Source organism: Pseudophryne corroboree, chromosome 3 (genome assembly GCF_028390025.1).
Source record: "Pseudophryne corroboree isolate aPseCor3 chromosome 3, aPseCor3.hap2, whole genome shotgun sequence".
In the NCBI taxonomy this organism is placed as follows: Eukaryota; Metazoa; Chordata; class Amphibia; order Anura; family Myobatrachidae; genus Pseudophryne; species Pseudophryne corroboree.
Window position 1 is genome coordinate 388397942 of NC_086446.1, and position 14129 is coordinate 388412070.

General features: G+C 48.4%; 1 protein-coding gene across 1 annotated transcript in view; it reads right to left on the reverse strand.

Annotated features, from left to right (window-relative positions):
• Positions 1-14129, reverse strand: part of EZH1 (enhancer of zeste 1 polycomb repressive complex 2 subunit) — a 193759-nt gene that overhangs the window by 45801 nt on the left and 133829 nt on the right. Inside the window, exon 13 of the mRNA XM_063960040.1 lies at positions 1069-1160. Coding sequence (XP_063816110.1) covers positions 1069-1160 — 92 coding nt within the window. The remainder of the gene's footprint in view (positions 1-1068; positions 1161-14129) is intronic.

A 14129-nucleotide genomic window follows, 5' to 3' on the forward strand; every position in this document is an offset into this window, starting at 1 on the left:
TAGTACTACAGGTACCAGCGGCCCCGGTTTTCCACCGCATGCTGGTACTTGTGGTTCTCCAAGTACCAGCTTGCGGGGGAGGCTTGCTGGGATTTGTAGTACTGCTACTAAAAACAATATTCTCATTTTTTACACAAGGCTATCAGCCCCCCATCCGCCGCCCTTGGATGGGGGGGGGGGGCAGCCTTGGGCTTCACCCCTGGCCCTTGGGTGGCTGGGGGGGGGGACCCCTTGATTTAAGGGGTTCCCACTCCTCCAGGGTACCCGGCCAGGGGTGACTAGTTGAGTATGTAATGCCAGGGCCGCCAGGACCACAATAAAAGTGTCCCCCGGCTGTGGCATTATGTACCTGGCTAGTGGAGCTCGGTGCTGGTTTAAAAAATACGGGGGACCCCTACGCTTTTTGTCCCCCGTATTTTTTTAACCAGGAGCAGGCGCAGAGCCCGGTGCTGGTTGTTGAAATATGGGGGAACCCCAGTCATTTCCCCCCCATATTTTTACAACCAGGACAGGCTCAAATAGCCCGAGGCTGGTTTTGCTTAGGAGGGGGGACCCCACGCAATTTCCCCCCCTACTTTTACACTATTTTTAATTTATTTAAAGATGCACAATGAAACCCTGCACGGATCTCACAGATCCGGCCGAGTTTCATTGTTGTAATGTCGGCAGTGTTTTACTATTCACTCCCGTAAAACACTGCCAAAAAATACGAATGACATCGACATCGGTAAACACGAAAATGTAAAATACGGCAGCTTAGTAAATGAGGCGTAATAAATTCAAAAAGGTGCAATTTTACACATTCGATGTCATTCGTGTTTGAACTTTAACCTCATTCTGAAAATTACAAATTTTAGTAAATTTACCCCATGGTTTTGCAAAAGTACAAAATTGCACTTTTTTGTTGGACTTACCTCCTGCCACTAAATCAAGCACAATATCATTAGCCCCTCCTAGCTAAATTTAGTGAACTTATTTTGACATATTCTTAGTATACATTATATGTTGTGCACTACTGCTGTCACTTTCCCACTAGAGCGCTCAGACTGAGGATCACAGTGAACGTACCTGTGTTTACGCTTCTTCTTCTGCGCAGTACTCATTAGTTCCTTTGCAGGCACTTTCAGAATGAACGAATCTTTGACAGCAAACTGAAAAACCTTTACAAAACATACAAAACAAAATACAGAGTGATGCTAGGAGTCTAGCACTAACATAATAATAGTTTCACTAAACATTACAGATGTGTCCTCATACACTGTTGCTGCAGTCACTGCAATCAGCCCCTCTGGGCCAGGTCCGTGAGACTCTTCCTGCGCCGAGCATCTTTTTAGGCCAAAAATGTAGTTGCAATACAATGCGACTAGGATGCACCAGGAGATGAAAATCAAAACACTGTGTGCGACCGAGTCTCTGAATTTGTATAGGAAGTGCTACAATGTAGCAGCCATGGCTTTTTTCCATACTGTATATTCTATTCTGGGGAAATTAACTCTCGATAGAGGAGTGCAGTGGTTCAGTGTCTAGGTGCTTAACCACTTAACTGACAATTTCCCCTCCCCCCAAACTGCTCAGAAATTGAGTAAATTATGTGAAGTACATGTATTTAATGTTATCTAAAGTGATTTTAATAAAAGAAAATAATACTTTTTTTTTGTCATTTTTGTACAAAAAAATAGTCCTCCCCCCCAAACAGCGGAACATCGGATATGCACCTCCGGAACATTGGAAACATTGCGGCCATCGTGTCATTCATTTTAATAGCCCCAGCAGCCGCCAGGTACACGGAGGTGTATGGGGGGCTTGATTTACACTTCCCCATTAGCTGCTATTGTCTGCAGCCGCTGGGTGGGGGGTCCTGACATGCTGACCAATTGTCAGTGACTGGCAGCATGGCAGACACTGGGCGAGGCAGAGGGACTTTCCGGTCCCTCTGAGAGAATCAGGAGAGGGATTCTCTTCCCTGCCGCTGCAAACACTCTTTCTCGGACTGGTCGCATCCTGTGCGACTAGGTCAGATAAAGCATTTGCTGGTGTGGCTGCATCTGATGCGACCATGCCAGGCAAGTGGTTAAGCAGGATCCACACACAGCTTTTCAGGTGCTGTAAATAAATGAAATTAGTGCTTTGCTGGCAGCATAATAGAAACAAGAACAAAAACAGCCTAGCCCCTGTTCAGGGTACTAACGCACTTCTTCTCCCCTCACTATACTGGCCAGCTAGTCTGCAAACAAAGGGCCTGACTCAGGTGCAGTTGGAATACCAGCAGTGATAGCATTGTATGGTAATGTGGCAAGAGGCATCTATTACACGCAGATGCCTCTTGATGCAGTAGTGATCGGACCTGCATCCTAGGACGCAGTATTAGATCACTCACTTTCGGGCGGCTTGCGGCACCAATGGTACTGCGCAAGCCTCCCGTTGCAGAGGCTGTGAATTTTCTGTGCAACCATGGATAGATCCCTGGCCTCTTCCCTTCCCATAAATGGTGGCGACACACTCCCAAACGACATCAGAATATCAATCACTGATAGTCTGAATCTGGAATGCGTCCTGTGTCGCATAATCGGTACTTTGCAGCGCAGGATGCAACTCCATCCACATCAGCATCAGGTCCAAAGTCTCACAGTCTTGCCTGCTTCTTGCAAGTATAATCACAGGCTTTGCCTGGCTTGGCTCGCTTCCACAACTACTCGGTCTTGGTCCTGTCTCTGACAGATAAGGCACTTCCTGGCCTACTCACACTCAAGGTCTATTGGCCTGGCTTCTCCGCAACAACATAAGAACAGTCACAGAGACTGGCGGTCTTACCTGTTCCTGCAGGCTTAGACACTGGCCTACATTTGCTTCCTGGCACACTGGGCTTTTCAACCACAACCGCAGTCTGACTGGCTTTTACAGACCCACTTGGGATGGACACACAGGCATCAGCTTCACCTGGCTGTAACAGTCTCACCCAGACGGTTTGCACTCTCCAGCCATTAGGTGGACTTACACCTGCCTTTTCTTCCCTGTAGTAGGATCCCTCCTGTCTCTCACATAATCCATGGGTCACTAATGCCATTTACTTTCATACTGCTACAATATACAGACTCAATCGCACACAGATATACAAGTGTTGCATATAAAAATAAATGAGAACAGTTTCTATGTGCGTCCTGTTTGCATTGTATTGTGACTAAGGGATACATTTACTAAGCAGTGATAAGAGTAGAGAAGTGAGCCAGTGGAGAAGTGCCCATGGCAACCAATCAGCACTGAAGTAACATCTATAATTTGCATACTATAAAATGATACAGAGCTGCTGATTGGTTGATGGGGAAATATCTCCACTGGCTCACTTCTCCGCTCTTATCACTGCTTAGTAAATGTACCCCTCTGGGCCTAATTCAGACCTGATCGCTGTTGTGTGAAATCACAAAGCGCGCGATTAACGAACGACTGTACATGCGTATGGATCATAATGCGCAGGAGTGAGGCTAAACTGCAAAAAAATCCTGCGGCTTTTTTGATCGTTAGGTGTATGTAGATTGATCGGCAGGAAGCAAACGTTTGGGGGTGGTAATTGGCCGTTTTCTGGGAGTGTCAGGTAAAATGCAGGCATTCCCAAGTGTTTTCAGGGAGGGTGTGTGACGTCAGCTCTGGCCTGATCAGCCTGTTTTTTTCACACTGTAGGAGTAGGTCCTGGCTACGCACGGACTGGAAAAATCATTAGATGGTGAGTGAGTTGCGAATGGATTTTCAACTGATTGGCGTTCACTGACTTGCAAAGGGCGGATTTTCAGAGGAGCGATCAGGTCTGAATAAAAGGGCATACACACGAGAAGATAAAAGTGTAAATGTATGCATGTGTGTCCAGTGTGCAATGTATGCATGATAAAGATGCATGCTCCCTTGGGTCTTTAGCTTTGTCTTTATTAACTGTACATGCAGTCCAATTCTGCCTATATCTTACATGACTGCATGTTCAGGAATGGGAGGGGGGACGTCACTGAATGATATCTTTCACTATATCACTCAGTGTTTATGCTCTTTATCTTTCATTCTGCAGCTGAAGACATTTAGGGGTATATTCAATTGAAGTCGAAAACTGCCGTTTGTCGAAAAGACGACTTTTTATGGTCGAATCCTGATTCGACATATTCAATATTTTGCTACATTTTTCGACAAGTCGATAAATTCGACTTGTCGAAAAGCACGTGGATCGGCGGAATAGCTGCCGATTCACGTGTTAATGTCGAAAACGGGGCCAAATCCGACAGGTTTTGGCCCCTCTTTCGACCATCTCAGTCTGACATCAAAATGATGTCGGACTGAGATGCGGACCCAGAGGAGGCGAGGGGGGGGGCCGCAGGGAGACGTGGGACAGCCGGCGGGCATACAGGGAGATCAGCGCTACAGAAGCGTTGCAGCTGGATATCACTCACCCGCCCGACCTCACGGCAGCTTCCACCCGGCTCCAGTACGCTGCTGGAGCCGGGTGGAAGCTGCCGTGAGGTCGGGCGGCTGAGTAACATCCTGCTGCAGTGCTACTGTAGCGCTGATCTCAACTGTACGCCCGCCGGCTGTCCACCCGCGGCTCGCCCCCCTCGCCTCCTCTGCGTCCCATCTTAAATTCGACTTGGAAAAGTTGAATTAAGATGGGGATTGAATAGGGGTTGTCGGATCCATTCCGACAAATACATGTCGGAATGGATCCGACTTTAATTGAATATACCCCTTTATGGGAAATCTTTATCTTTATTGATGCAAAATCTTCCCATGTCTATGCCCCATTAGGTCCAAAGATGCATTTTCAGGTGAAAAAGACTCTCTGTGCAAGCAGAGTTGCAAGAGACGTGTCGGCTCACTCCTGCCAGGCATCTCACGATGCATAGCGTATTGAGGCTAGATATATGAGGACACATCTGTAGTTCAATATAAGGGAAATCCATTCATAGTTGAAAAGGTAGGATATACCATAGCATACAAACAGTTTTTAACACACCTGTAACTGTTGGTTTTCCTATATAGGGATACCCATTTGAATAATCTATTTATGGATCTTTGCATATGACAGCTGTTTATCTTTCTGACCAAATGTATCTCTAGGTTGCTTAAGCAAAACAAAAAATTTGGGGATGCTGTATAACAATTACATTAAAAACATACCATTGTGTACTTGAATTATACTGTAGCTGTACTAGAGTGGTCACAAGAAAAAGGATTTTTTGCACCTTTTACCAAAGCTAAAAGGGGACACAGAGAGGAGGGTTATCCTTAGCACTAGAAGGCAAACAAACAAAAACGACTCCTCCTCCTCTCAGGTAACAAAACCATCAAGGAGACAAAAATAAAATATAAGAAACATCATGCATCACTAATACGCCTTTCGGACTGTCTGAGGCGGGTTGCACATGGGAGCCTGATACGGGAGCTCCCAGCGTGCGACCCGCCTCAGGCTCCCCACTGACACTGACTGCAACCCGGCATATTGCCGGGTTGGTGATGTCAGTGGTGACGCAGCAGAGGCGGAGCTTGGGGATCACACGGTCTCCATGTGCCGCCCGTACCCAGAGGATGAACGGGAAATGGGTCGCATCGACCCGGCTCCCGTTCACACCGCACAGTGAGCCAGGTTGAAGACGTGGTAAACCCTGCTCACAACCATGGTTGAAATACCCGGTCACTCGACCCAGTATTTCAACCCTTACACCTTTCAGACCGCACATGAACACAGGTTATGCGTGTTCATGTGCCAATAACTCATGTTCAGAGGTGGCAGTCTGAAAGGGGTATTAGTTCATTGGTTTATCTTCCTCTACAGGCTCAGGACCTTTGGTGGAAAAGTACAGTACTTAACAGAATATACAAACATCCCGTCTACTTTTAACACAGAACCAGCACACGGACCCTCTCCTCTCTTAGGGGGTTATTCAGAGATAGTCGCAGATTTTGCTGCGATACTACTCACATGTTGGGGTCGTCCAGCACAGGGCAAGGCAACCCAGAATGTGCGGCTTCGCCCCTTAATGCGATCACAATTCAATTGCGATCGCATCGGATAGAGGTCGACCCCTGTCTACACAGAATAGCTGCGCAGACAGGGGCACTGTCGCTATGTTTCCTATCACAGGAAACGCAGGCGATGTCATTGGCTTGCTACGACACGCAAAAAACTTTTTCGTCCCGCTCGGCTGCACATGCGATTGCACACTTGCAAAGCTAAAATACACCCCCCCGTGGGCGGCGAGTATGCGTTTGCACGGCTGCAAAAAGTAGCTAGCGAGCGATCAACTCAGAATGAGGGCCCTGGTCCCCAGTTCATATTATGACACATTACAGTGATGCCTCCAGTTCATATTATGCCACACTATAGTGCCTCCACGTCATACTGTGCCACATTACAGTGCCCCAGTTCAAATTATGTAACATTATGATGCCCTCCAGTTCATTTAATACCACATTACAATGAGCAGGTCCAGGGGTATAACTAGATATACTGTAGAACCCAAAGCAATAAGGGACCCTATGCATATAACACATGTAACTTTGACAGGGAAAGTGGGCCCCTATGTGTGATGAGCGGGATGAGAGATGTGTGCTGAGTGGTCTGTGCTAGATCGCTCAGCACACATCTCAACGTGTGTACCCCCCGTAACACTCCTATGTGTAGTCTAATTTGGATACAGTTAGTCTATGGGGGGTAATTCAGACCTAATCGCTAGGCTGCGTTTTCGCACAGCGGGCGATCAGGTCTAAACTGCGCATGCGTATGCACCGCAATGTGCAGACGCGTCGCACGGGTACAAAGATGGGTTTGTGCAAAGAATCCATTTGCACAGGCGATCGCAAGGAGATTGACAGGAAGAGGGCATTTGTGAGTGTTTGGAAAAACGCAGGCGTGTCCAAGCATTTGCAGGGCGGGTGTCTGACGTCAAATCCGGGCCTGAACAGGCTGAAGTCAGCGTAGTGGCTGAGTAAGTCCTGGGCTGTGCAGAGACTGCACAAAATCAGTTTGTACAGCTCTGCTACACATGCGTTCGCACACTTGCACAGCTAAAATACACTCCCCCTGTAGGCGGTGACTATCTGATCGCAGCAGTGCAAAAAAATTGCCTGCTAGCGATCAAGTGTAAATTACCCCCGATATGTGATCACAAGCGGTGCAGTGAGTCCGCAGATTTAGATACTTTTGATACCATCCGGCAACTATTAATTCTTCACCACATGTTTCACAGAGGATCATTATGAAGTTATATACTTGCAGACATGTCAATTATTTACTGTGTTGAAATTTCCTTGTAGCCCACATTGGCAGCTGTGTCACTATTGTGAAATATCACGTTCCTAAACCACATTATCTTTAGTAATTTCGCCAGCTACCCATAGCACTTTCTTGATGTGTGTTCTTGTTATGTACATGTTTGTCCTATTTTAATTTATGCATTAAAAGCTAAATTTTATTACTTACCCTAACAATGGCCCCAGCAACATGAGAGTTTCTTTCCTCTCTTTCCTGGCTATCTACATCTGGCTGTGTGTACTGGCAGTCGGCACACTTATAGCAGGGACCACCTGGACTGACATTTAAATGCCCGGCCATTTGTGATGTCAGGCACGACACATCGGATGGACGATAGGTGTGTATGCACTTACCAATCATTAGATAGGTCGGTGGATCAACCAAACGGCCGTTTTCCCCCCTAGCTTTAAATAAGAATTTACTCACCGGTAATTCTATTTCTCGTAGTCCATAGTGGATGCTGGGTACTCCGTAAGAAGACCATGGGGTATAGACGGGCTCCGCAGGAGACTGGGCACTCTTAAAAGAAAGATTAGGTACTATATCTGGTGTGCACTGGCTCCTCCCTCTATGCCCCTCCTCCAGACCTCAGTTAGGGAAACTGTGCCCGGAAGAGCTGACATTACTAGGAAAGGATTTGGAATCCAGGGTAAGACTCATACCAGCCACACCAATCACACCGTACAACTCGTGATAACTATACCCAGTTAACAGTATGAACAAAAACTGAGCCTCATTCAACAGATGGCTCAGAACAGTAACCCTATAGTTAAGCAATAACTATATACAAGTATTGCAGAAGTCCGCACTTGGGACGGGCTCCCAGCATCCACTACGGACTACGAGAAATAGAATTACCGGTGAGTAAATTCTTATTTTCTCTGACGTCCTAGTGGATGCTGGGTACTCCGTAAGGACCATGGGGATTATACCAAAGCTCCCAAACGGGCGGGAGAGTGCGGATGACTCTGCAGCACCGAATGAGCAAACTCAAGGTCCTTCTCAGCCAGGGTATCAAACTTGTAGAATTTTGCAAAAGTGTTTGATCCCGACCAAGTAGCAACTCGGCAAAGTTGTAAAGCCGAGACCCCTCGGGCAGCCGCCCAAGAAGAGCCCACCATCCTCGTGGAATGGGCTTTTACTGATTTAGGATGCGGCAGTCCAGCCGCAGAATGTGCAAGCTGAATGGTGCTACAGATCCAGCGAGCAATAGTTTGCTTTGAAGCAGGAGCACCCAGCTTGTTGGGTGCATGCAGGATAAATAGCGAGTCAGTTTTTCTGACTCTAGCCGTCCTGGAAACAAAGTTTCAGGGCCCGGACTACGTCCAGCAACTTGGAATCCTCCAAGTCCCTAGTAGCCGCAGGCACCACAATAGGTTGGTTCAAATGAAACGATGATACCACCTTAGGGAGAAATTGGGGACGAGTCCTCCATTCTGCCCTTTCCATATGGAAGATCAGATATGGGCTTTTACATGACAAAGCCGCCAATTCTGACACACGCCTAGTCCAAGCTAAGGCCAAAAGCATGACCACTTTCCACGTGAGATATTTTAGCTCCACGGTCTTAAGTGGCTCAAACCAGTGGGATTTTAGGAATCCAACACACGTTAAGATCCCAAGGTGCCACTGGAGGCACAAAAGGGGCTGAATATGCAGCACCCCTGTAACAACGTCCGAACTTCAGGCAGTGAAGCCAGTTCTTTTTGAGAGAAAAAAGGGATAGGGCCGAAATCTTGGCCTTTATGGATCCTAATTTTAGGCCCATAGTCACTCCTGACTGTAGGAAGTGCAGGAATCGACCCCCCTGGAATTCCTCTGTAGGGCCTTCCCGGCCATACATCAAGCAACCTATTTTCACCATATACAGTGAAAAAGTCTTGCTGTCACGTCTTTCCTAGCCTTTATCAGCGTAGGAATAACTGCATCCGGAATGCCCTTTTCCGCTAGGATCCGGCGTTCAACCGCCATGCCGTCCAACGCAGCCGCGGTAAGTCTTGGATCAGACAGGGTCCCTGTTGCAACATGTCCTGACTGAGAGGCAGAGGCCATGGGTCCTCTGAGAGCATTTCTTGCAGTTCCGGGTACCGAGTCCTTCTTGGCCAATCCGGAGCAAAGAATATTGTTCACACTCCTCCATTTATTACAATTCTCAGCCCTTGGGTCTGAGAGGAAGAGGAGGGAATATATAGACCGACTGGAACACCCACGGTGTTACTAGTGCGACCACAGCTATCGCCTGAGAGTCCCTTGACCCAGCGTAAAACCTTTTTTATCTTTTTATTGAGGTGGGACGCCATGTAGTCCACCTGAGGCAGTTTCCATCAATTTGCAAAACTGCGTGAAGACTTCCTGATGAAGTCACCACTTTCCCGGGTGGAGGTCGTGTCCACTCCCGGAATGAACACTGCTGACAGTGCGCTTACTTGATTCTCCGCCTAGCGAAGAATTCTGGTGGCTTCTACCCTCGCCACCCTGCTCCTTGTGCCGCCTTGGCGGTTTACATGAGCCCCTGCGGTCTGACTGGATCAGAACCGGTTGGTCGCGAAGCAGGAACTCCGCTTGACTTAGGGCGTTGTATATGGCCCTTAGTTCCAGGATATTGATGTGAAGGCAAGTCTGTTGGCTTGACCACAAACCTTGGAATTTTCTTCCCTGTGTAACTGCCCCCCACCCTCGGAGGCTTGCATCCGTGGTCACCAGGACCCAGTCCTGAATGCCGAATCTGCAGCCCTCGAGAAGGTGAGCACTCCGCAGCCACCACAGGAGAGACACCCTGGCCCTGGGGGATAGGGTGATTAACCGATGCATCTGAAGATGTGATCCGGACCACTTGTCCAGTAAGTTCCATTGTCCTTGCATGGAACCAGCCGAAGGGGATGGCCTCGTATGATGCCATCATCCTTCCCAGGACTCGAGTGCAGTGATGCACTGACACCTGTTTTGGTTTTCAATGGATCCTGACCAGTGTCATGAGCTCCTGAGCTCTCTCTATCGGGAGATAAACCCTCTTCTGGTCTGTGTCTAGGATCATGCCTAGGCGAGGCAGATGAGCTGTAGGAACCAACTGCGATTTTGGAATATATAGAATCCAGTCGTGTTGCCGTTTCACTTCCAGAGAAGGTGATACGCTGTCCAGCAACTGCTCTCTTGATCTCGCTTTTATGAGGAGATCATCCAAGTATGTGATAATAGTGACACCTTGCTTCCGCAGCAGCACCATCATATCCGCCATTATCTTGGTGAAATTGGTAATGACAATCCCGTACCGCAATTCTGAGGTACGCCTGATGAGGTGGATAAATGGGGACACAAAGGTATGCATCCCTTATGTCCCGATTCATTTCAGGCATGCAATGACCGCTCTTAGCGATTCCATCTTGAACCTGAACCTTTTCAGGTATATGTTCAGGGATTTTTATTTCAATATGGGTCTAACCGAACCGTCTGGTTTCGGGATTATAACATGGTCGAATAATAACACCCTCTTGTTGAAGGAGGGGACCCTTGACCACCACCTGTTGAAGATACAATTTACGAATTGCAGTTAACACTGGCTCCCTCTCTTGGGGGGAAGCCCGCCGGGTCCTCGGTGAGGGGGCATCTTCTCACAGTCCAGCCTGTATCCCTGCGATACAATTTCTATTGCCCAGGGATCTAACAGGGAGTGAACCCACTTGTGGCTGAACTTACGAAGGCGTGTCCCCACCGGCCTAGCTCCGCCTGTGGAGCCCCAGCGACATGCGGTGGATTTTTGTAGAGGCCGGGGAGGACTTCTGTTCCTGGGGACTAGCTGTGTTGTACAGCTTTTTTCCTCTGCCCCCGGCTCTGACAAGAAAGGACGCACCTCAGACTTTCTTGTTTCTTTATTCAAAAAGCTGCATTTAATAATGTCGTGCTTTCCTAGGCTGTGCAGGAATATAAGGCAAAATATCAGAATTACCAGCTATAACTGTGGAGACCAGGCCCGAGAACCTTTCTCCACACAATCCTCAGCCTTCCATATGCCTCTTAAGTCGGCATCATCTGTCCAATGTATATTCTACAGGACACGTCAAGCAGAAATCGACATAGCTTTTGTCTCTAGGACCCAGTATACTCATGTCCCTTTGGGCATGCTTTATAATTATATATCTATCACTTAAGACAGCATCTTAAAATATTTATATGCATACTAGGGTCTCAATTTCTGCTGATAAGGTACCTGTCCACGCTGCCACAGCGCTATAAACCCATGCCGACACAATCGCCGGTCTGGGTAGTATACTAGAATGTGCACGCTATCTGCAGGATCCCTGAGAATAGCTAGTGTAAACAGGACACCCAAGGGGAAGATTCTCAACACATCCTGGCCCTAGTGGGGAAAGGATACAGCCTGAGAATTCTCTTGTGGGAAGCTGCCGTCTCTTGTCTGGAGATTCCCGCTCTTTTTCCTCATGAGAGGAGGGAAATTTACCTCAGCATTCTTCCCCTTAACATGTGTACTCTCGTGTCAGGGACAGATGAGTCATCAGTGATATGCAAATCATCTTTTATTCCAATAATCATATATTGAATATCTTTTAGCCCTCTTGGCTGTAACTTTGCATTATCGTAGTCGACAGTGGAGTTAAACTCCGTGTCGATACTTTGTTATTTTGGATAGTGAACATAGAGAGACTCTGAAGGACTCTGTGACATAGGGACAGACCAGGGTAGATTTCCTTTCTGTTCCCTAACCTTTTGTGCAATAATTTTACCTCAGCACTTACACATATCCAAACAGGTGTCGGCGTTGTCGACGGAGACACCCTCCCACACACATATCCGCTCTATCACCTCCTTAGAGGAGCCTTTTACCTCAGACATGTCGACACACGCGTACCGACACACCACACACACAGGGGATGCTCTATTTGAAGACAGTTCCCCCACCAGGCCCTTTGGAGAGACAGAGAGAGAGTATGACAGCACACACCACAGCGCTATATAATACAGGGATGTACACTATACTGAGTGATTTTTCCCCTATAGCAGCTTATATACACAGTTTTTGCGCCTAAATTTATGTGCCCCACCCTTTCTTTTTTACCCTTTGTGTACCAGGATACTGCAGGGGAGAGCCTGGGGAGCTTCCTTCCAGCTGAGCTGTGAAGAGAAAATGGCGCCGGTGTGCTGAGGAAGAAGGCCCGGCCCCCTCAGCGGCGGGCTTCTGTCCTTTTATGTACTTTAATGGCGGGGGTTAATGCACATATACAGTTTATCAGACTGTATTATGTGCTTTTCGCCAAGTAAGGTAATCTAATTGCTGCCCAGGGCGCCCCCCCAGCGCCCTGCACCCATCAGTGACCGGAGTGTGTGGTGTGCTAAGGGAGCAATGGCGCACAGCTGCAGTGCTGTGCGCTACCTTAATGAAGACCGGAGTCTTCAGCCGCCGATTTTCAACTTCGCGGCTCCGGGACCGGACGACCGAGGACTGGACCTGTGTTCGATCCCTCTCGAGCTAATGGTGTCCCGTAGCCTTAGAAGCCCAAGCTAGCTGCAAGCAGGTAGGTTCGCTTCTCTCCCCTCAGTCCCACGTAGCAGTGAGTCTGTTGCCAGCAGATCTCACTGAAAATAAAAAACCTAACAAATACTTTCTTTTCTAGGAAGCTCAGGAGAGCCCCTAGGGTGCATCCAGCTCTGGCCGGGCACAGATACTAACTGAGATCTGGAGGAGGGGCATAGAGGGAGGAGCCAGTGCACACCAGATATAGTACCTAATCTTTCTTTTAAGAGTGCCCAGTCTCCTGCGGAGCCCGTCTATACCCCATGGTCCTTACGGAGTACCCAGCATCCACTAGGACGTCAGAGAAATTAGGTTTCCCAATCCACATACATTATGATGTACCTAAGCAGAGTGCCAGTAGCGGATCTTGCTACGGGCAAGCAGGATTTTTGCGCGGGGCACCGTCTTCCGGAGGGCGCCGCCACCGTGGCAAGATCCGCTACTGGTGCCGGTGCTGTGCGCGATGAACTCATCGCGCACTGCACTGCATTGTGGGAGCAGCACATAGATGCTAGAGGTCATAATTGACCTCTAGTGTCTATGCGGTGCTATGGGAAAGGCATCATGACGTCTCTCCCATAGATGCGAGGAGCGGTGCCGGCGGCCGGAGACGGAGGGCAGCAGCAGTCGGGAAGCAGGAGAGGTGATTGTGAGTATTCATTTATTTTTATTTTCTACTCTACAGGGGGCACAGTACTGGGGGCAATTGTACAGGGGGCACAGTACTGGGGCAATTCTACAGGGGGCACAGTACTGGGGGCAATTCTACAGGGGGCATAGTACTGGGGGCAATTCTACAGGGGGCACAGTACTGGGGGCAATTCTACAGGGTGCACAGTACTGGGGGCAATTCTACAGGGGGCACAGTACTGGGGGCAATTCTACAGGGGGCACAGTACTGGGGGCAATTCTACAGGGGGCATAGTACTGGGGGCAATTCTACAGGGGGTACAGTACTGGGGGCAATTCTACAGGGGGCACAGTACTGGGGGCAATTCTACAGGGGGTACAGTACTGGGGGCAATACTACTGTGGGCACAGCTACAGGGGGCATTACTGACCACGCCCCTTCTCCATGAAGTCACGCCCCTATTTTTTCGGTCGAGGCGCCGCAAGGTCTAGATCCGATCCTGCAGAGTGCCACGGACATCCCGCAGCCATGGCATTTTATCTTACACAAAGCAGATTCCACATTATCAGCCAACATAAATGTATGTACTGCAGTGATGACACTCACCTCTTGTCATGTGAAAGGTAAGACATTTCCCCTTAGGATATATTCATATTTCTAGTGTACCTGTGTGCTCGGAAATCGTT